This window comes from Oncorhynchus masou, chromosome 15 (genome assembly GCF_036934945.1).
Source record: "Oncorhynchus masou masou isolate Uvic2021 chromosome 15, UVic_Omas_1.1, whole genome shotgun sequence".
NCBI classification, from domain to species: Eukaryota; Metazoa; Chordata; class Actinopteri; order Salmoniformes; family Salmonidae; genus Oncorhynchus; species Oncorhynchus masou.
The window spans coordinates 40,448,442-40,472,704 of NC_088226.1; the positions used below are offsets into that span (position 1 = coordinate 40,448,442).

The 24,263-nt window shown below is 42.2% G+C and overlaps 1 protein-coding gene across 7 annotated transcripts in view; it reads right to left on the reverse strand.

Moving 5' to 3' along the window:
* The window catches only part of LOC135556245 (lysine-specific demethylase 4A-like), a 55,259-nt gene that overhangs the window by 21,754 nt on the left and 9,242 nt on the right, over nucleotides 1–24,263 (reverse strand). For all 7 annotated transcript variants that reach the window (XM_064989269.1, XM_064989272.1, XM_064989273.1 and 4 more), the window contains 7 exons: nucleotides 21,744–21,858; nucleotides 20,966–21,159; nucleotides 20,598–20,647; nucleotides 20,408–20,511; nucleotides 17,373–17,510; nucleotides 14,010–14,260; nucleotides 1,734–1,891 (listed from right to left, as the gene is read on the reverse strand). In XM_064989269.1, coding sequence (XP_064845341.1) covers nucleotides 1,734–1,891; nucleotides 14,010–14,260; nucleotides 17,373–17,510; nucleotides 20,408–20,511; nucleotides 20,598–20,647; nucleotides 20,966–21,159; nucleotides 21,744–21,858 — 1,010 coding nt within the window. The remainder of the gene's footprint in view (nucleotides 1–1,733; nucleotides 1,892–14,009; nucleotides 14,261–17,372; nucleotides 17,511–20,407; nucleotides 20,512–20,597; nucleotides 20,648–20,965; nucleotides 21,160–21,743; nucleotides 21,859–24,263) is intronic.

Consider the following 24,263-nt stretch of genomic DNA (forward strand, 5'->3'; position numbering starts at 1 on the left):
CCTTAAGGGACAAAATGAAACTGTGGTTCTGGTGTTATACTTTGTATTTCATGTTATTGAGAAGCTTCCCATGAACACAATTGATCTTATTTTATGAGATATCTTATTTTAAAGTGATCTGAAAAGATCAAAGGGTCAGACAGGTCAACGTTAATCCCTAGTCAATAAAGGCACCAAATCACATGTCTGGATTCTTAAATTCAACACTTTTTTGTCCAATAACTCAAGATAGGTTGGCCATACTGTTCGGGGAAAAAAATATATACTGCTATGCAAATGATGCATTTAATATGCACATGTAGCATTACAGAATATAACATTCCAGTAATTTAAGCCCAATCATTTAAAGTAGGGTGGTCATATTATAAACAAATCTTAATGCTTTATGAAAAACAGAGACTAACAATCAATGAAATTAGAATACAACTTCTAATACTACTTTATGCAAATATAATACATAATATGCTAATTAGTCTGTTCATTTAAAGTAATGCGGTATATGCTGCATATTGTTTAATGCAGAACTAGGAGTTCACACAGAGGAATAGGGTACAGCTCGCGCACACACATTTTCACACAAACACACAGGGGAATAGATAATCATGAACAAAAAAGCAAGGTTACTATTTAGTAACTGTTAGGCTGTATACTGTACACTGAATATACAAAACATTGTGAACATCTGCTCCTTCCATGGCAGACTGACTAGGTGAAAGATGATCCCTTATTGATGTCACTTGTTAAATCCACTTCAAATCAGTGTAGATGACACTCAACAGTTTCCAGTGTGTATCAAGAATGGTCCACCATCCAAAGGAAATCCAGCCAACATGTCAACTGTGGGAAACATTGAAGTCAACATAGGCCAGCATCCCTGTGGAATGCTTTCGACGCCTTGTAGGGTCCATGCCCCAACGAGTTGAGGCTGTTCTGAGGGCAAAAGGGTGGGGGTGCCACCTAATATTAGGAAGGTGTTCCTAATGTTTGTTATACTCAGTGTACAATCACAGTGATGTTGTATTCAGTAGGCCAACTGATTAGAACTAGTGCGCCAAATAATACGCCCAACCCTGTGCTACCTGCATCCCCACACACACACACACACACACACTTCTCACTAAGTCTGAACCGTAACTCAGAAGACTACTAGTCTAATAACATAGCTTAATTCTAAAAAGGTAGGCCTACATCGGAGTTGGGTTACATTGCGACCGTTTCCAGGAAATAATTATCCTAGGCTCAGAAAAGGCAGACCGTGAGCTGCCTGCTAGCCAGCTGCACACAAAGATGGGACACATTTGAAATTTGATCGATTGCAGGACTGCAGCCAAAAAATTGTCGTTTTAAAATCATGACTGAAACAAAGGAAAAACGTTCAACCTTATTTTTCAATACTTTCCAATACAATATCACATTGATCTTACTCTGGTAGAGTGAGGAATACCATTCGCAAAGAGCCAATATGAACACACTGGATTTCAGAAGGGCTGTCCCACAGAATTAAATATTCTAAGCATAGCATGTGCTTTAAATTTGGGCTCATATCGCGTAAATATCACAACATATATATTTGATTTTTAGACATGGTTAACAACTTCCATACTCATGTTTTAAAATAATTTATGTATTTTGATGCCCACATTGACATGAAGAGAAAATTGGATTAGTTTTTTTATATTTTTTTTGTATAATTCTTGCATAGCGTCCATCACGGGGTCACCTAACTGAGGTACCTTTGTGTGCTGGGGTGTGTCCTCCACTCCACTTTTCCAGCTTGACTTTCTTTTGCGCTACCTCTCCTTCCTCCTTAGCTTGCTCAGTGTCTTCATCCTCCTTTGCCTCCACAACTGCTTCCCGCTGGCGCTTTTTCCCAACCTTCAGCTTCAGGTTGCTGTGGCACAGGACAGAGAGGGGAACTGTCAATGTTTTTTTTATATATGTCTCTTTTAAGACACAAGCTCAAAGTGGTGAACAAAGAATGAATAAATTATTTTATTTGATCATTTAAAAAAAAGGGTCAATCTGCAGTAGAAACAAATTCATAGACAGAGCTTTGGATGCAAGGACTGACCATCCATTATATTACAAGAATAGTTTAAAAATCAGGAGTTTAACCTATTCTTGCCCAGGAAACACCCCCAGTGTAATCAACATTTTCAAATGGATTTAGTAGATAGAAAAATATATATATATATACTTTCATTATTTTGACCCCCCCACATTATAATCCAAGATGCTGGTAACTAACCCAAGATACACCCCTGGTGTGGTTTCCAGTGGGAGCAAATGAAGCATAGTGGGTAGAACAAGCAAGGACGTGGGAATAGGGGGCGTTCTAGCATGTATTTGCTGCACATGCAAAGTATGCACAGTAGATACAAGACACTAGTTATTGCACACTACTCCAAAGTGTGCAATAACTAAATTCGACCCTTCTAAACACTGCCATTTTTAGAAAAGAGTCAAGTCCACAAAACTTAGTGCCCTCTGTTTATAACGGATTCTAGTTTTGGGTACAGAAAACTGTATCGAGTTCAACTATTTCAACAATGAGAACATTTGCAGAAAGTCAGCCAAGTTTCATCTACCGCCATCTAAACCCATTTCTCGCCACTGGACATCCTCTCATGGTGGTTGGAAGTTCGAAACGGATGCTTCAGATACAGTGCCTTCAGAAAGCAATCAGACCCCTGGACTTTTTCCACATTTTGTTAGATTACAGCCTTATTCAAAAATGTATTATAGTTTTTCCCCTCATCAATCTACACACAATACCCCATAATAACAAAGCAAAATGTTTTTAAATAGATGTTTGCTAATTATTTAAAATTAAAAAGACAAATATTACAATTACATAAGTATTCAGACCCTTTACTCAGAACTTTGTTGAAGCACCTTTGGCAGTGATTTGCCTCGACTCTTCTTGGCTGTGACGCATAAGCTTGGCACACCAGTATTTTGGGAGTTTCTCCCATTCTTTTCTGCAGATCCTCTCAAGATCTGTCAGGTTGGATGGAGAGTGTTGCTGCACAGCTATTTTTAGGTCTCTCCAGTCGATCAGGTTTAAGTCCGGGATCTGGCTCAGCCACAAGGACATTCAGAGACTTGTCCCGAAGCCACTCTTGTGTTGTCTTGGCTGTGTGCTTGGGGTCGTTGTCCTGTTGGAAGGTAAACCTTCGCCCCAGTCTGAGGTCCTGAGAACACTGGAGCATGTTTTCATTGTTGGATTCGGGCTAAACTTTGAACATTGACATATTAAAGACATGATCGATCAGATACATAGTATATAAGGAGTGAGATCTGTAGAGTGGCTGTGGAATGTGCTGCGTGGACGGGAGAGAGTCAAAGAAGTGCGATAGGTGATACGAGAGGAAATCTGTGGATTAGGCGAAGGAGGGGTTGAGGTCAGGTCAGATCCCCTGAAGGGAGAAATAATGGTTTTAGTATCCTGTTACCCTCTTCCTGTCAAACCATAAGATGTAAGGATTCGAGAAAAGGAGTAGTGTCCAAAGTGGGTATATAGATACAGTGCCTTGCGAAAGTATTCGGCCCCCTTGAACTTTGCGACCTTTTGCCACATTTCAGGCTTCAAACATGAAGATAGAAAACTGTATTTTTTTGTGAAGAATCAACAACAAGTGGGACACAATCATGAAGTGGAACGACATTTATTGGATATTTCAAACTTTTTTAACAAATAAAAAACTGAAAAATTGGGCGTGCAACATTATTCAGCCCCTTTACTTTCAGTGCAGCAAACTCTCTCCAGAAGTTCAGTGAGGATCTCTGAATGATCCAATGTTGACCTAAATGACTAATGATGATAAATACAATCCACCTGTGTGTAATCAAGTCTCCGTATAAATGCACCTGCACTGTGATAGTCTCAGAGGTCCGTTAAAAGCGCAGAGAGCATCATGAAGAACAAGGAACACACCAGGCAGGTCCGAGATACTGTTGTGAAGAAGTTTAAAGCCGGATTTGGATACAAAAAGATTTCCCAAGCTTTAAACATCCCAAGGAGCACTGTGCAAGCGATAATATTGAAATGGAAGGAGTATCAGACCACTGCAAATCTACCAAGACCTGGCCGTCCCTCTAAACTTTCAGCTCATACAAGGAGAAGACTGATCAGAGATGCAGCCAAGAGGCCCATGATCACTCTGGATGAACTGCAGAGATCTACAGCTGAGGTGGGAGACTCTGTCCATAGGACAGCAATCAGTCGTATATTGCACAAATCTGGCCTTTATGGAAGAGTGGCAAGAAGAAAGCCATTTCTTAAAGATATCCATAAAAAGTGTTGTTTAAATTTCGCTACAAGCCACCTGGGAGACACACCAAACATGTGGAAGAAGGTGCTCTGGTCAGGTGAAACCAAAATAGAACTTTTTGGCAACGATGCAAAACGTTATGTTTGGCGTAAAAGCAACACAGCTCATCACCCTGAACACACCATGCCCACTGTCAAACATGGTGGTGGCAGCATCATGGTTTGGGCCTGCTTTTCTTCAGCAGGGACAGGGAAGATGGTTAAAATTGATTGGAAGATGGATGGAGCCAAATACAGGGCCATTCTGGAAGAAAACCTGATGAGTCTGCAAAATACCTGAGACTGGGACGGAGATGTCTTCCAACAAGACAATGATCCAAAACATAAAGCAAAATCTACAATGGAATGGTTCAAAAATAAACATATCCAGGTGTTAGAATGGCCAAGTCAAAGTCCAAAGTCCTCTCCATCCAACCTCACTGAGCTCGAGATGTTTTGCAAGGAGGAATGGGAAAAAGTTTCAGTCTCTCGATGTTCAAAACTGATAGAGACATACCCCAAGCGACTTACAGCTGTAATCGCAGCAAAAGGTGGCGCTACAAAGTATTAATTTAAGGGGGCTGAATAATTTTGCACGCCCAATTTTTCAGTTTTTGATTTGTTAAAAAAAGTTTGAAATATCCAATAAATGTCGTTCCACTTCATGATTGTGTCCCACTTGTTGTTGATTCTTCACAAAAAAATACAGTTTTATATCTTTTTGTTTGAAGCCTGAAATGTGGCAAAAGGTCGCAAAGTTCAAGGGGGCCGAATACTTTCGCAAGGCACTGTATATATACACACACACACTTGTGATGGCGAGAAAATGTTTTTGTCTAAATACAGCTTTCGACGAAGCTGTGAGAAGAATTAAACTTGGTCAAGCTTCTCTAGTGTTAGTTACTTACTCTGAAAAAGAAGAACCTAACATCATCAAGGATCTGTCTATACAGTGACTTGCGAAAGTATTCACCCCCTTTGGCATTTTTCCTACTTTGTTGCCTTACAACCTGGAATTAAAATGGATTTTTGGGGGGTTCGTATCATTTGATTTACAAAACATGCCTACCACTTTGAATGCAAAATATTTCTTTCTTTTTTTATTGTGAAACAAACAAGACAAAAACAGAACACTTGAGTGTGCCTAACTATTCACCCCCCAAAGTCAATACTTTGTAGAGTCACCTTTTGCAGCAATTACAGCTGCAAGGCTCTTGTGTTATGTCTCTATAAGCTTGGCACATCTAGCTACTGGGATTTTTTCCCATTTTTCAAAGCAAAACTGCTCCAGCTCCTTCAAGTTGGATGGGTTACACTGGTGTAAAACAATCTTTAAGTCATACCACAGATTCTCGGTTTGAGGTATGGGCTTTGACTAGGCCATTCCAAGACATTTAAAATGTTTCCCCTTAAACCACTCGAGTGTTGCTTTAGCAGTATGCTTAGGGTCATTGTCCTGCTGGAAGGTGAACCTCCATCCCAGTCTCAAATCTCTGGAAGACAAACAGGTTTCCCTCAAGAATATCCCTGTATTTAGCACCATCCATCATTCCTTCAATTCTGACCAGTTTCCCAGTCCCTGCCGATGATGAACATCCCCACAGCATGATGCTGCCACCACCATGCTTCATTGGGGATGGTGTTCTCAGGGTGTTGATTTTGTGCCAGACATAGCGTTTTCTTCGATGGGCAAAAGGCTAAATTTTTGGCTCATATGACCAGAGTACCTTCTTCGATTTGTTTGGGGGAGTCTCCCACATGCCTTTTGGTGAACAACAAACATGTTTGCTTATTTTTTCATTCAGCAATGGCTTTTTTTCTGGCCACTCTTCCATAAATCACAGCTCTGTGGAGGGTACGGCTTAAAGTGGTCCCTGAGACAGATACTCAAATCTCCACTGTGGAGCTTTGCAGCTCCTTCACGGTTATCTTTGGTCTCTTTGTTGCCTCTCTGATTAATTCCCTCATTGCCTGGTCTGTGAGTTATGGTGGACGGCCCTCTCTTGGCAGGTTTGTTGTGGTGCCATATTCTTTCAATTTTGTAATAATGGATTTAATGGTGCTCCGTGGGATGTTCAAAGTTGTATATATTTTTAGACCCCAACCCTGATCTGTACAACTACACAACTTTGTTCTTGACCTGTTTGGAGAGCTCCTTGGTCTTCATGGTGTCGCTTGATTAGTCGTGCCCCTTGCTTAGTGCTACTGCAGACTCTGGGGCCTTTCAGAACAGGTGTATATATACACTGCTCAAATAATAAAGGGAACACTAAAATAACACATCCTAGATCTGAATCAATTAATTATTCTTATTAAATACTTTTTTCTTTACATAGTTGAATGTGCGGACAACAAAATCACACAAAAATTATCAATGGAAAAACCACACTACAGGCTGATCCAACATCGATGTAATGTCCTTAAAACAAGTCAAAATGAGGCTCAGTAGTGTGTGTGGCCTCCACGTGCCTGTATGACCTCCCTACAACGCCTGGGAATGCTCCTGATGAGGTGGCGGATGGTCTCCTGAGGGATCTCCTCCCAGACCTGGACTAAAGCATCCGCCAACTCCTGGACAGAATGTGGTGCAACGTGGCGTTGGTGGATGGAGCGAGACATGATGTCCCAGATGTGCTTAATTGGATTCAGGTCTGGGGAACGGGCGGGCCAGTCCATAGCATCAATGCCTTCCTCTTGCAGGAACTGCTGACACACTCCAGCCACATGAGGTCTAGCATTGTCTTGCATTAGGAGGAACCCAGGGCCAACCGCACCAGCATATGGTCTCACAAGGGGTCTGAGGATCTCATCTCGGTACATAATGGCAGTCAGGCTACCTCTGGCGAGCACATGGAGGGCTGTGCGGCCCCCCAAAGAAATGCCACCCCACACCATGACTGACCCACTGCCAAACCAGTCATGCTGGAGGATGTTGCAGGCAGCAGAACATTCTCCACGGCGTCTCCAGACTGTCACGTCTGTCACATGCGCTCAGTGTGAACCTGCTTTCATCTCTGAAGAGCACAGGGCGCCAGTGGCGAATTTGCCAATCTTGGGTGTTCTCTGGGAAATGCCAAACGTCCTGTACGGTGTTGGGCTGTAAGCACAACCCCCACCTGTGGACGTCGGGCCCTCATACCACCCTCATGGAGTCTGTTTCTGACCATTTGAGCAGACACATGCACATTTGTGGCCTGCTGGAGGTCATTTTGCAGGGCTCTGGTAGTGCTCCTCCTGCTCCTCCTTGCGCAAAGGCGGAGGTAGCGGTCCTGCTGCTGGGTTGTTGCCCTCCTATGGCCTCCTCCACGTCTCCTGATGTACTGGCCTGTCTCCTGGTAGCGCCTCCATGCTCTGGACACTACGCTGACAGACACAGCAAACCTTCTTGCCACAGCTCGCATTGATGTGTCGCACTACCTGAGACACTTGTGTGGGTTGTAGACTCCGTCTCATGCTACCACTAGAGTGAAAGCACCGCAAGCATTCAAAAGTGACCAAAACATCAGCCAGGAAGCATAGGAACTGAGAAGTGGTTTGTGGTCACCACCTGCAGAACCACTCCTTTATTGGGGTTGCCTTGCAAATTGCCTATAAATTTCCACCTGTTGTCTATTCCATTTGCACAACAGCATGTGAAATGTATTGTCAATCAGTGTTGCTTCACAGAAGTGTGATTGACTTGGAGTTACATTGTGTTGTTTAAGTGTTCCCTTTATTTTTTGAGCAGTGTACTATACTGACATCATGTGACACTTAAATAAAGTCAACCTATGTGCAATCTAGCTAATTATTTAACTTCTGGAGGTAATTGGTTGAACCATATCTTATTTAGAGGCTTCATAGCAAAGCGGGTGAATACATATTTAGAGTTGTTTTCATGCTGCTGTGCGTTTTGTTTCTAACCTTACTTTGCTACCTGCCAACTTTCCAGTTTTTACATTTTAATTACCGTTTATATTTTTAGTTTTCCCCACCTCACTCGACTTTTTCACTCTGGACACTTTATCTGGACGTTTTTCGTCAGGACCTCCACCAGCCGAAGCTAAGTAGTAACATTAACATGATGCCTTCTAATTGCAGTCACTGTACTCATAACATACAGGAGAACGATCGCCTTGCAGCGAGGATAGCTGTGCTGCTAGCCTAGCTTCAGACTCAATCGTTAGGCAAGGGTAATTTAAGTGTAGGAAAGTATGAAATAGTGTCTATGCCACCAGTAAGTACAGATAGTAGTATAAATCCCCCCGCACAGTCCCCGCAGCCAGACAACTTTCTCATGGCTTCTGGAAGGAAATGCTGTATGATTGCTCAACCGGTGTCGCTCATTCAGCCGACAGAAACCTTCAACCGATTCTCCTCATTAAGCAGCGAGTCGGAGTCAGAGGCCGAGCCTTCTCTGGTCTATACTCCTCCCATTATGGGGTCTGAGACGCTGAAGCCTCCCACCATTAGCTCTGACAAATTGAAAACCCTAGTTATTGGCGACTCCATTACCCGCAGTATTAGACGTAAAACTAATCATCCTTAGAACCCTGTGTTTCAGACATAAGGAAGTGGACGGCTGCAAATGTTCTACTTTTAAACTCGGAACAAAACAGAGATGCTTGTTATAGGTCCCAAGAAACAAAGATCTTCTGTTGAATCTGACAATTAATCTTGATGGTTGTACTGTCATCTCAAATAAAACTGAAGGACCTCGGCGTTACTCTGGACCCTGATCTCTTTTTTTAACAAACATATAAAGACTGTTTCAAAGACAGGTTTTTTCCATCTACCTAACATTGCAAAAAAAAAATCAAACTTTGTCCAAAAATAATGCAGAAAAATGTATCCATGCTTTTGTCACTTCTAGGTTAGACTACCGCAATGCTCAACTTTCCGGCAACCCGGATGAAAACAACTAAACAAACTTCAGTTTGTGCTAAACACGGCTGCTAGAATCTTGACTAGAACCAAACAATTTTATCATATTACTCCAGTGCTAGCCTCTCTACACTGGCTTCCTGATAAGGCAAGGGCTGGTTTTACTGCTAACCTACAAAGCATTACATGGGCTTGCTCTTACTCATCTTTACGATTTGGTCCTGCCGTACATACCTACACGTACGCTACGGTCACAAGACGCAGGCCTCCTTACTGTCCTTAGAATTTCTACGCAAACACCTGGAGGCAGGGTTTTCTTCTATAGAGCTATATTTTTATGGAATGGTCTGCCTACCCATGAGAGACGCAGACTAGGTCTCAACCTTTAAGTCTTTACTGAAGACTCATCTCTTCAGTAGGTCCTATGATTGCGTGTAGTTTGGCCCAGGAGTGTGAAGGTCGGCCTAGTCTCAGGATGGTAAGTTGGTGGTTGAAGATATCACTCTAGTGGTGTGTGGGCTGTGCTTTGGCAAAATGGGTGGGGTTATATGCTGCCTGTTTGGCCCTGTCCGGGGGTATCGTCGGGCAGGGCCACAGTGTCTCCCAACCCCTCATGTCTCAGCCTCCAGCATTTATGCTGCAGAAATGTATGTGCCGGGGGGCTAGGGTCAGTCTGTTATATCTGGCGTATTTCTGCTGTCTTATCCGGTGTCCTGTGTGAATTTAAGTACGCTCCCGCTCAGAGGAGGATCAGAGATGTAGGACCATGCCTCAGGCCTACCTGGCCTGACGACTCGTTTCCCCAGTCCACCTGGCCATGCTGCTGCTCCAGTTTCAACTGTTCTGCCTGAGGCTATGGAACCATGACCTGTTCACCGGACGTGCTACCTGTCCCAGACCTGCTGTTTTCAACTCTCTAGAGACAGCAGGAGCAGTAGAAATACTCTGAATGATCAGCTATGAAAAGCCAACTGACATTTACTCCTGAGGTGCTGACCTGTTGCACCCTACAACCACTGATTATTATTATTTGACCCTGCCTGTCATCTATGAGCATTATAACAGAACATGGCCAAGATGTTCAAATCTCCACACGGCACAGCCAGAAGAGGACTGGCCACCCCTCATAGCCTGGTTCCTCTCTAGGTTTCTTCCTAGGTCCTGGACTTTCTAGGGAGTTTTTCCTAGCCACCGTGCTTCTACACCTGCATTGCTTTCTGTTTTAGGCTGGGTTTCTGTACACTTTGTGACATCAGCTTATGTAAGAAGGGCTTTATAAATACATTTGATTGATATGCACACACCACTTTCCATTTTTTATTATTCTTTTTAAACAAGTTATTTTTTTTCATTTCACCAATTTGGACAATTTTATTTATGTCCATTACATAACATCCAAATAAAAATCCAGTTAAATTACAGGTTGTAATGCAACAAAATAGTAAAAACGGCAAGGGGGATGAATACTTTTGCACTGTACTTTGCTCCGTTAATCTTTTCCTCAATCCTGACTAGTCTCCCAGTCTCTGCCACTGAAAAACATTACCATAGCATGATGCTGCCACCACCATGCTTCACCGTAGGGATGGTGCCAGGTTTCCTCCTCCAGATGTGACGCTTGAGTTAAATCTTGGTTTCATCAGACCAGAGAATCTTGTGCCTCGATACAATCCTGTCTCGGAGTGCTACGGACTATTCCTTTCGACCTCATGGTTTGGTTTTCGCTCTGACATGCACTGTCAACTGTGGGACCTTTATAGACAGGTCTGTGTCTTTACAAAACATGTCCAATCAATTGACTTTACCACACGTGTACTCGTTGTAGAAACATCAAGGATGATCAATGGAAACAAGATGCATCCGAGCTCAATCGAGTCTCATTGCGAACAGTAAGAATACTTACGTAAATAAGGCATTGCCGTTTTTCATTTAAAAAAAAAAAACTTGGGCTTTGTCATAATGGGGTATTGTATGTAGATTGATGAGGAAATTGTTTTATTTAATCTAGTTTAAAATCAGGCTGCAACGTAAGAAAATTTAGAAAAAGTCAAGGCATCGGAATCTTTTCCAAAGGCACTGTACATACATCCAGCGAGACATCTGGCTCACTTCTACATTAATGTGAATGCTACCCTGATCACAGATTATTCACAAGTTATTTAGGATTATGACAGAGAAAGTTAGAGGGCCAAAGGTCATACCCCCAAGACATGCTAACCTCTCACCAGTACCAATAACAGGGGAGGTTAGCATGGAGCGTTGGTGATTAACACTGGCCAAATGAGGGTAGATTTTGTCATTGGTGGGTAAGAAAGTATATTTCACCTGCCACATTGGCCACACACTATTTGGCAACAGTTTTATTTTTTATTATCCAAAGCCCACCTGTCGAATTGACAAGGTAACTTAAGTATGACTTTGTCCTCGTGTTTCTTGGCCATTTAAATATTTTGTTCACATGCTATTTTGGTTTTCAATGTTAATTTGAGTTTGCTGCAACATTCTGCTGCTAAGTGCCCAAGTTGCCACTGAAACGGCCCGCCCCGGGCCAGCTGAACCTCTCTCATCTAATGATTGATCCATGGTCAATCAAGCACACTCTCAAAAAACTGTATTCATTAACTTTTAGTCACCGTCTCCCCTAAATTTATTTGTGTGCTTCTACATTTCTACTTCGAAGCACATCATGTACTCCTTGTAAAAAATGTTAGCGTAGAGCCCTGAACTATAATAATAAATAGTCCGTATCACTCAGCATTTTGTGGCAGGGAAGGAACTTTCTTGATGTTCATCTGTTTGTATTATTGGATCTATACCAAACAAAAATATAAAATCAACATGCAACAATATTACTGAGTTACAATTAATAAGGAAATCAATTGAAATAAATAAATTAGGCCCTAATCTTGGGAGCCAGGCCCGCCCACTGTGGTGCCAGGCCCAGCCAATCAGAATGAGTTTTCCCCATAAAAGGGCTTTCTTACAGACAGAAACACTCAGTTTCATCAGCTGTCCAAGTGTCTGGTCTCAGACGATCCCGCACTTGAAGAAGCCGGATGAGAGGTACTTGGGCTGGCTTGGTTACATGTGGTCTGCGGTTGTGAGGCTGGTTGGATGTTCTGCTAAATTCTTGAAAACAATGTTGGAGGCGGCTTATGGTAACAAAATTAGTATTCAATACTGTGGTGGGCATTCCAATTGCATGTGGCATTGTGTTGTGTGACAAAGCTGCACATCTTAATGGCCTTTTGTCCCCAGCACAAGATGCACCTGTGTAATGATCATAATGTTTAAATCAGCTTCTTGATATGCACACCTGGCAGGTGGGAGGATTATCTTGGCAAAAGGAAAAATGCTCACTGACAGGGGTGTAAAAAAAATTGTGCACACAATTTGAAAGAAAGAAACTTTGTATGGAACATTTCTGGGATCTTTTCTCACATGATGCGTTTATATTTTTGTTCAGTGTAAATTGTCTTAACGTGTTATCTTTGACCATCTAACGTTCTCACTCATTATTCACAAATCATTCAGGATTATTCATAATCATTTTTTACAATAAAAGTGACTCAAATAACAATGCATTATTTACCATTTAATTTCTACTGGGAACAAAATGATCAAAACAACCTAAACGAACTGCCAATGCATCCAACAAGTGTGTAGGATCACAAGCTAGATAGTCATTGCGTGCTCGGAATATGGGACCAAATACTAAACTTTTGACTACTTTATTTATAAGTATCTTTAGGTGCCAATAATTTTGACCCCTACCTTTAAGGGAAAAAAGTAATACTTGTATTTAGTAATACTATATTTTCAAAGAAACGTGGGTCATCATTATTTGGACTGCATAGGTTAATAGGCCATATCGGTTTAAGGTCCAATAACATTTTAAATCATCCATCGACCTTGATCTGTTTGGACAATTTGTACATTTGGATCAAAATGACTGTTAATTAACATTCACACCTTTTGAATTTCTTTGCCCATGGAAGAAATGTTTCACCCCCCCCCCCCCAGTCCTTTTTCCACACAACTTCACCTAAAATTGTTGAATGAGTTTCCTGTAAACAATAGAAATTATATTCCTTCTCTTTTAGCCAGGTAAATACTGATAGTCTTTTCTTATTATGAGCTAAGCCATTACAATTATAACTGGCTAATACTTATTTCACCATAATGAAATAGAAGTTTCAAATCTATTTATCATATATATACTCATCATTAAAAAGTACCATAGTGATTGAGTGTCCATATAGCTATACCATGATTTGTGCATTGCTAATAAATAAACCTCTAATTGGTCCCCACTATTCCACCAGCTAAAACCCCTCCCCATCCCGAGTTGGGTTGTCATCCCAGTGACTGGCACCCCCCCAGAGACCAGGACCCATCCTTCGAAAAGAGCACACAGTGCCACCCACAGAACAGAAGCAGATCAGCCGTCAAAAGCATTTCCATCGCACTCAACTCGATTTGTATTATATAACTATTAAAAAATGATATAAAAAAAATCCTTTGCCTTAATTCCCACAATTAACAATTAATATTTGTAATAAATTAGGTAGTTCATGCAAAGGATTGCTAACATTTACATATTGGCAAGCAAATATTATTTTAGCGAACAATTATTGTGAATCATTCTATATTGTCCCTAACATCTTTACTCCCTAGCAAAGTTATGGGACACACCCTTTCACCCACAAACTGGGGATTTTATTTAATGCCAATTGTACTTTCGTTGGGCGCGGATATCAACTCTAGGGCTTTAAGCTATACCAGCTGGAAATGGCAAACATGACAGGGTAAGTGAGAACAGTAAAGTACAGACCTCGTCTCCTCCTGTGCAGTGGTGCCTGGGGTGTCCTCCTCCTGGTCAGGGGCCTCGCTGGGGCTTGGACCCTCCTTCCCAGGCTCCCCTGTCTTCTCTCCCGTCAGGAACTCAGCAGCCTCTGGCGTGGGCTTGGAGTGGTCAATAGGAATGTTGTCTTTCCCTGCCTTCCATGCCTTGTAGCGATCTGGTTGGAACTTCCTCACAAACACATCCATGGAGATCTTCACCATGTCTTTACGGCACGAGCACTGGGAGAGATAGGACAGGGATTGGTCATGAGAATTATAATACAATAAATGCCACTTACTAGACTCTTAGCCAAGGCAACTTACAGTAAGTGAGTGAATGCATGGAGAAAAAAAATTGTGTGATCCTTGCTGGAGTTAACTTCTCTAGGGTAGGGGGCAGCATTGGGAATTTTGGATGAAAAGCATGCCCAAATTAAACTGCCTGCTACTCTGCCATAAAAGCTAGAATATGCATATAATTAGTAGATTTGGATGGAAAACACTGAAGTTTCTAAAACTGTTTGAATGATGTGAGCATAAGACCTCAAATGGCAGGCAAAAACCTGAGAAGAAAATCCAACCAGGAAGTGGGAAATCTGAGTTGTGTAGTTTTTCGACCCTTGCCCTATCGAAGTGTCTATGGGGTCATGTTGAACTTCCTAAGGCTTCCACGAGATGTCAAGTCTTAAGAAACCTGTTTTATGATTCTACTGTGAAGTGGGGCCGAAGGAGAGGGGAATGAGTCAGAGGTCTGCCAGCAGCCACGAGCGTTCACGTGAAAGCGACCTGCGTTCCATTGCATTTCTGAAGACAAAGGAAAACTCCGGTTGGAACATTGAATATTTACGTTAAAAACATCCTAAAGATTGATTCTATACACTGTTTGACATTTTTCCACGGACTGTAACGGAACTTTTTGCTAACAAAAGCTAATAAAAGTAGCTATTTGGACATAAATGATGAACATTATCAAACAAAACAAACATTTGTGGAACTGGGATTCCTGGGAGTGCATTCTGATGAAGATCAAAGGAAAGTGAATATTTATAATGCTATTTCTGACTAATGTTGACTCCAACATGGCGGATGCGGTCTCTGCCTGGCCGGTTCCCCTCTTTCCACTGAGATTCTCTGCCTCTAACCCTATTACAGGAGCTGAGTCACTGGCTTACTGGTGCTCTTCCATGCCGTCCCTAGGAGGGGTGCACCACTTGAGTGGGTTGAGTCACTGATGTGATCTTCCTGTCTGAGTTGACGCCCCCCTTTGGGTTGTGCCGTGGCGGAGATCTTTGTGGGCTATACTCGGCCTTGTCTCAGGATGGTAAGTTGGCGGTTGAAGATATCCCTCTAGTGGTGTGGGGGCTGTGCTTTGGCAAAGTGGGTGGGGTTATATCCTTCCTGTTTGGCCCTGTCTGGTGGTATCATCGGATGGGGCCACAGTGTCTCCTGACCCCTCCTGTTTCAGGGTCAGTTTGTTATATCTGGAGTACTTCTCCTGTCTTATCCGGTGTCATGTGTGAATATAAGTATGCTCTCTTTCTCTCTCGGAGGACCTGAGCCCTAGGACTATGCCTCAGGACTACCTGGCATGATGACTCCTTGCTGTCCCCAGTCTACCTGGCTGTGCTACTGCTCCAGTTTCAACTGTTCTGCTTGCGACTATGGAGTCCTAACCTGTTCACCGGACGTGCTACCTGTCCCAGACCTGCTGTTGTTTTCAACTCTAGAGACAGCAGGAGTGGTAGACATACTTTTAATGATCGGCTATGAAAAGCCAACTGACATTTACTCCTGAGGTGCTGACTTGCTACACCCTCGACAACTACTGTAATAATAATAATAATATTATTATTATTCCATGCTGGTCATTTATGAACATTTGAACATCTTGGCCATATTCTGTTATAATCTCCACCCGGCACAGCCAGAAGAGGACTGGCCACCCCTCTTAGCCTGGTTCCTCTCTAGGTTTCGGCCTTTCTAGGGAGTTTTTCCTAGCCACCGTGCTTGCTGTTTGGGGTTTTAGGCTGGGTTTCTGTACAGCACTTTGAGAAGGGCTATATAAATACATTTGATATCAATTTGGCTTAATTTGGGGCTCCCGGGTGGCGCAGTGGTTAAGGCTCTGTACTGCAGCGCCAGCTGTGCCACCAGAGACTCTGGATTTACGCCCAGGCTCTGTCGTAACCGGCCGCGACCGGGAGGTCCGTTGGGTGACGCACAATTGGCCTAGCGTCGTCCGGGTTAGGGAGGGTTTGGCAGGTAGGGAAATCCTTGTCTCATCTCGCACCAGCGACTCCTGTGGCGGGCCGGGTGCAGTGCACGCTAACCAAGGTTGTCAGGTGTACGGTGTTTCCTCCGACACATTGGTGCGGCTGGCTTCCGGGTTGGATGGCGCTGTGTTAAGAAGCAGTGCGGCTTGGTTGGGTTGTTTATCGGAGGACGCATGACTTTCAACCTTCGTCTCTCCTGAGCCCATACAGGAGTTGTTGCGATGAGACAAGATAGTAGCTACTAAACAATTGGATACCACGAAATTGGGGAGAAAAGGGGTTAAAATTCACACAAAAATACACACAAAAAATAAATTTGGCTTAATTTGTCGTCTGAGCGCTGTACTCAGGTTATTGCATGGTTTGCTTTTTCAGTAACTTTTTAAAAATCTTACATTAAGGAGAAGTATATCTTTAATTCTGTGAATAACACTTGTATCGTTTATCAATATTTACTATGAGTATTTTGGTAAATTGATGTGGCTCTCTGCCAAAATCACCGGATGTTTTTGAACTACTGAACATAACACACCAATGTAAACTCAGATTTTTGGATATAAATATGAACTTTACCGAACAAAACATACATGTATTGTGTAACATGAAGTCCTATGAATGTCATCTGATGAAGAACATCAAAGGTTGGTGATTAATTTTATCTATATTTCTACTTTTTGTGACTCTCTTTGGCTGTGTTTTTCTGTGACTTGGCTCTGACCTACCATAATCGTTTGGTGTGCTTTCGTCGTAAAGCCTTTTTGAAAATTGGACACTGTGGCTGGATTTACAACTAGTGTATCTTTAATATGGTGTAAAAATTCCTCAAACATACATGTATTTAAGTATGGAATTTATGTTGTTTTGAATTTGGCACCCTGCAGTTTCACTGGCTGTTGACAGGTGGGACGCTACCGTCCCACGTACCCAGGAGATGTTAACCCCATAACCTTGCCTTTGCTAGTGCCATGCTTTTACCAACCACACGACAAAACACCATTCACACACACACACACACACACACACACACACCCATATGACCTGGAATCACACATTCAATGTGTTAATTAATCTGTACATACCAGTGTGGCTATTTTGCCATAATCAATCCATCGCTGTGTGGCAAAGTTGGTGGACTCTGCACAGTTGAAGCCGTGGTTGAAACCAGCATGGTAGCCAAAAGGGAAGGTCACTATGAACTGGCCTGCCTCCTGGGTGATCTAAACACACAGACACACACAAGTCAGACCATTGATCTAAAGAGGTGGACACTAGGGTTGGGTGATGTCAATCTTTGTCCTATAGTGATTAAGTGCACACAAAACAGTGATACGATGGTATCGGCCCCTATTGGCCAACTCCCCCAACAAGGACCGCTAGCACGAGCTCGCTTGCTTGCTTCAGGAAGGACCAGCAGAATCATGACAAAGGTATTTTAGATCCAAACCTTTTTAAAGTTGCCTATTATGCTATGTTCGAGCCGCGGCAAGAAAAAAGTGCCCACACGCAAGTGACAGTCAAGGAGCCTCAACTGCAGAGCACCCAACTCTGCTGTACCCAGAATTGTATGAATATTCAATGATTCACATTTTAATAAATTCTCTTATTAGGCCTAGGCTTCTATACATTGTAGGAAGGCCGTAGCCTACATTGCTAATTATAGGCTGTGGAAATAAGCCTACTCTACGCATAGTTTCTTTAATAAGCTATATGTTTTCATTCGATTCTTCTATCTTGATATTGCTTGCTCAATTTCACTTTTTGCCTACATACAGTGCTTTCATAAAGCATTCATACCCTTTAACTTATTCCGCGTTGTTATAAGCTGAATTCAAAATGGATTAAATAAATAAAACATTACACCCATCTACACACTATAGCCCATATGACAAAGTGAAAACATGTTTAGACATTTTTGCACATTTATTGAAAACTAAATACAGAAAATCTAATTTACTTAAGTATTCACACCCCTTTGCTATGATACTACAAATTGAGCTCAGGTGCATCCAATTTCCTTTGATCATTCTTGAGATGTGTACTCCAATCAAACTGTAGAAACCTGTGGACAATTCAATTGTTTGGACATGATTTTGAAAGAAACACACCTGTCTATTTAAGGTCCCACATTCGACAGTGCAAAGTCCAAAGAACTGTCCGTACATCTCAGAGATAAAATTGTGATGATGCATATATCTGGTGAAGGGTAGAAAACATTTCTAGAGTGGTGAAAGTTCAGGAAATGAAAAAAAATATGGAACTACCTAGAGCTTGCCATCCAACCAAACTGAGAAACCGGGTAAGGGCCTTGGTCAGGTAGGTGACCAAGAACCCAATAACCACTGACATAATTACAGAGTTAAATTGCTAAGACTGGAGAACCTCCCAGAAGGACAACAGTCTATAGCACTTCACCAATCTGGGCTTTATTGGAGAGTGGTCAGACAGAAACCACTCATGAGAAATTAAACATGATAGCACGCCTGGAGTTCGTAAAGACACGTGAAAGACGTGGCAAAATATTTTGTAGTCTGGTGAGACAAAGATTAAGCTTTGGCCTGAATGCAAATCACTATGGCTGGTGAAAACCAGGCATAGCTCATCAAAAATCTAACACCATCCCTACCGTGAAGCATGGTGATGGCAGCCTCATGCTATGGGGATGCTTTTCAGCGAGAGGGACTGGGTGGTAAAGATAGAGGGAACAATGAATAGAGCCAAATACAGGCAAATCTTTAATGAGAACCTGCTTCAGAGTACAAACAACCTTAGACTGGGGCAAAGATTTATACATTCCAATGACCCCAAGCCATGCTGAAATGGAATGTGAATGTCCTTGAGTGGCCCAACCACAGTACAGACTTGAATCCCATTGAAAATCTGCCCGAAAGACTTAAAACACAGATGTGCAAAGCTGATACAGGCATACCTAAGACGACTCAAAGCTGTAATCGCCGCCAAAGGTGCTTCTACAAAGTATTGACTCAGGGGGTGAATACTTATGTAAATTAGATTACTGTATTTCATTAGCAAAAATGTTCATGTTCTCTTCTCAATATGGGCTATTGTGTGGAGATGGATGACAATCTATTTAATCCATTTTGAATTCAGGCTGTAATGCAACAAAATGTGGAATAAGTCAAGGGGTATGAAAACTTTCTGAAGACACTAATTCAAAATAAAGCTGTGATACTCGCCTATAGACCGACTTTCACAATTGTTCCCCTTTCAAAGCTGCAGCTTTAGCACATGTAAACACTTATAATAGCTTATTTGGGAAACACTCAAGCTGAACTTGTCTTAATGATTTTGATAGGCTATTTTAATTAGTATGATTTGACCGTTTGGTTCACAATGACAAGGAGGTTATTGTATAATAGACTAAGCTTGGCTCAACTAAGGCTAATTCAAAACTACTTGTTCGATTTTGCTATTGTTCGTTTTACCTCTATCATTATTACCGTAGGCCTACCTTGAGGTTATTCAAAAACTTTGAGCCTAGAACTCTGTTAGATGAATTCATTGTTTGATCATGAAGTAGCGCGGCAGGAGAAAGCCAGCATGCATAAAAAGTCATATTCATATAAAATGGAGAGAAACTGCAAAATTTGACGTAGACACTGGAGTGTCTGGCTATACGGACCAGATAATCAAACATTGAGAGAAAAATAAAAATCCTAACCAGACATTTTGCACTGCTTTGGTGAAAATTGCTCTGTCTACATTCTGTACATTTTTTCTAACATTTATTGAAATAGGTTACGCAGCCCACAGCAAAGGAATAGGCCACAGCATGGTCCTGCTGTGGGCTGCTCAGTCAGTGCTTTACTGCGTGGCGCCAATCAAGTTGAAATAGGCTATACATTGTTTGTCACGTCACAATGTCATCAACTACAACAGCTGTCAAGCATCTTCGACATCCAATACTATCGTAATAATTGCCTAGCCCAAGTGGACACGCATGCATACATACATACAGTACTACTATTGAAAACAATATTACTTTTACTCCTACTGCCAAAACAGTCAAATCATCCCACTGTAACAACCTACAGTATAGCCAGAAAGTTTTGGGTCAGTGAAGCTGATTGTATTATGCCATTGAAAGAGAGGTCACCTTCTCAAATGGTATGCCGTATTTCTTCAGGATGGAGGGTGAGATGAGAGTCATCTTGTGCCGCAGGAAAGCTTCACAGCTCTGAGCACTCCCAGGGAAAAACCCTGCATGAGAAGAAGTCAATTATGTTAAGAATTCTGCTGACTACTCTGGACATAGATACACAATAAGGAAAATTATTTTCAAGTACCTTTAGCGAGACGCTCCAATCTCTTCCCATGTTCAGGGGGAACAACATACCTGTAGAGAGATAAGAGCAACAATGTCAGTGGTTGTGAAGATGCTATGTGTTAGGTAAGTAAATAAAATAAGCTTTGTCCGAGCCAGAGCGGCCCATAGGGTAGGAGCCTTTTGCTGTAGTATGAAGCAGCTCGATGTACAAATACACCTCCTGGACAGGACGCTAGTGTTGGGTGTTACGTATAATAATAACAACCCCACACACGTTTCATTTGTAAACTGTAAAATCGACATACAGTAAATATCTACTGGTATAACTTCACTGCACTGAACCTTCTGTTTTTCTAACTATGCAAAATAAATCAAACTAAACTCTACCAGGACTTGGGCTCTCCAAAGTGAAGGTAGTTGATGCTGTAGAGATCCATGTCTTCAGTGTGCCAGGCGAAGGTACTCTTCCACATGCCAAAATACAGGTAAGGAGTGTTTACCCCTTTGATCTTGATCCCACTCTCCCTCTCCACAGTGTCCAGGATAGTGTTCAGATGACCAATGTTCCACTCTGTCACGTCCTAGGAGAGAGAGAGCAGAGACGATGTTGTTAAAGGCCTAGTGCAGTTGAGGTTGGAAAAATACTATGAAAATGATAAGAGCGGTTTCAAAAGGCAGCCTGAAATGTAAGCCTGTTGTGGTGGGATGGAGTTTTGGCCTGCTGGTGACATCACCTGGCGTTAAACTTGTTAATAGACCATTAAGAGTTCCAAACCAATAACAGCAGTTTTCAGTTTCTCTCCCCACTCAGACCACTCCCAGACAATCCTAGAAGAATTCTTGCTTGAGAAATTGCTCTTTGCTGAGAAGCTATGTTCTCAATTAAAATGGTCAAAAAGAAAACGGTTGTACAGTCACAAGATACTTCATTTTTACCCAGAAATGATTCGATATTGATATAAAAACGGCTGCTTTGGAACTTTAAGGGTGACGACATTGACATTTAAACAGAAGGCTGTGGCTTCAAATCCGAAATGGAGCCAAATGGAGGGCTGATGTTTGGAGAATACATCGGTAAAGTAAAAGCTTGTTTAATGACAGTGAATGGTCTATTGAAATAGAATTAGAACATGGAATGGTCATGGAATGAGATGGAATCACTCACTGGATCATAGAGTGTTCCGTTGACATCCGCTCCATAGAGAGGGGGGTTAAACGTCAGGTTCTTCCAAAACTTTCTCTCCAGCTCATCAAAATCCACATATCGGGGGTTACAGAACCTACAACAAAAGTAACAGAAGATAACTAAACAAGGGCTGTATATAATTTCCTTTTCAAGACGATTCGATACTGATCTAGATACATGCCATGGGCTCCAATACGATACAGGAACGATTTGGTGCGACTGATTAAAAAAAAACGAATCGATGCAATTTGGTTCGATGCACTAACATTTGCTGCATAAACATTAATTTTTAATTTGAAATTAAAATCTGCTGAGCTTGTGTGTGTGAGACTGTAGGTCCCCAGAGCAGTTGAGCCAGTCACATGTTTGTTTGTAAATAGCATAATGGGAGAAAGCAGGAGCTGGTGAGTCCATAGCGTTCTAGAACTATGGGCAAGTCTGTTGTGCGACGCACAGGAGGTGATGAAGTTACACTTGTATGAAATTCAATGGCTAAATGTTTGCCATAAGCTAATGGATTTCTGCCAGAAGTTTTAATAAAGTTCTGGAAGAGATGCATACAGTTACCATTTTCCCCCCCTTTGCTGCCGACTAGCGGTCTTTCCTCCTCCATTCTCCCCCTCAGCTCCGTGTACACAGAAGAGCATTCATCACAACTTTGTTGATTTGCACAGTTTTTTCCCCCTCGCTCACTTTTGCTTGGGAATGTCCGAACTCAACAAAAATTACATTCAGTAGCTACTAACTATGCTTGCATAACTTTGAGCTGGCTTTGCAATTAGTTATCATTTACAAATACAATAAAAAACAGACTGCATTCAGAAAGTATTCATACCCCTAGACTTTTCCACATTGTTATGTTAAAAAAAAATTAAGTCCTCAAAACAACACTCCATAATGACAAAGCGAAAGTCAATATATTTACTAAAAACATACCTTATTTACGTAAGTATTCAGACCCTTTGCTATGAGACTCGAAATTGAGCTCAGGTGCATACTGTTTCCATTGTAGAAACAGCTCATGGATGATCAATTTGATCGGAGTCCACCGGTGGTAAATCCAAGTGGACATGATTTGGAAAGGCACACCTCAGTCTACATATTGTCCCACAATTGCATGTTGGAGCAAAAACCAAGCCATGAGGTCGAAGGAATTGTCCGTAGAGCTCCGAGACAGGATTGTGTCCGCACAAATCTAGTGAAGGTACCAAAACAAATGTCTGCAGCATTGAAGGTCCCCAAGAACACAGTGGCCTCCATCATTCTTAAACGGAAGACATTTGGAACCACCAAGACTCTTGCTAGCCAAACTGAGCAATTTGGAGAGAAGGGCCATGGTCAGGGATGTGACCAAGAACCCGATGGTCACTGACAGAGCTCCAGACTTCTTCTGTGGATATGGGAGAACCTTCCAGAAGGACAACCATCTCTGCAGTACTCCACCAAATCAGGCGTGTACCAGACAGAAGCCACTCCTCAGTAAAAGGCACTTACAGGAAACTCAGAACATGAGAAACAAGATTCTCTGGTCTGATGAAACCAAGATTGAACTCTTTGGCATGAATGCCAAGCACCATCCCTATGCTGAAGCATGGGTGGCAGCATCATGCTGTGGGGATGTTTTTCAGCGGCAGGGACTGGGAGACTGGTCAGGATCAAAGGAAAGATGAACAGAGCAAAGTTCAGAGAGATCCTTGATGAAAATCTGCTCCAGAGCGCTCAGGACCTCAGACCGGGGCGAAGGTTCACCTTCCAACAGGACAACAACCCTAAGCACACAGCCAAGGCAATGCAGGAGAATCTCAAGTCTCTGAATGTCCTCGAGTGGTCCAGCCAGACCCCGGACTTGAACCCAAATCAAACATCTCTGGAGAAACATCAAAATAGCTGTGAAGCAGCGCTCCCCATCCAACCTGACCGAGCTTGAGGATTGGGAGAAACTCCCAATATAGTTGGGCCAAGCTTGTTTTTATTTCATCTTTATTTAACCAGGTAGGCCAGTTGAACAAGTTCTCATTTACAACTGACCTGGCCAAGATAAAGCAAAGCAGTGCGACAAAACAGACTTACACAAACAAACGTACAGTCAATAACATAATATCGTCATACCCAAGAAGACTCAATGCTGTAATCACTGACAAAGGTGCTTCAACAAAGTATTGAGTAAAGGGTCTGAAATCCTATAAAATAATGTGTAGATTAAGGGGGAAAAAACAATTGAATCAATTTTAGAATTAGACTAATGTAACAAAATGTAGGAAAAGTCCAGGTTCTGAATACTTTCCGTAGGCGTTCCTTTGTCCAGGTGGGAAAAGGCAGTGTGGAGTAGGATTGAGATTGCATCATCTGTGGATCTGTTGTGGCGGTATGCAAATTGTAGCGGGTCTAGGGTTTCTGGGATGATGGTGTAGATGTGAGCCACGACCAGCCTTTCAAAGCACCTCATGGCTACCAACGCGAGTACTACGGGGTAGTCGTCATTTAGGCAGGCTACCTTCA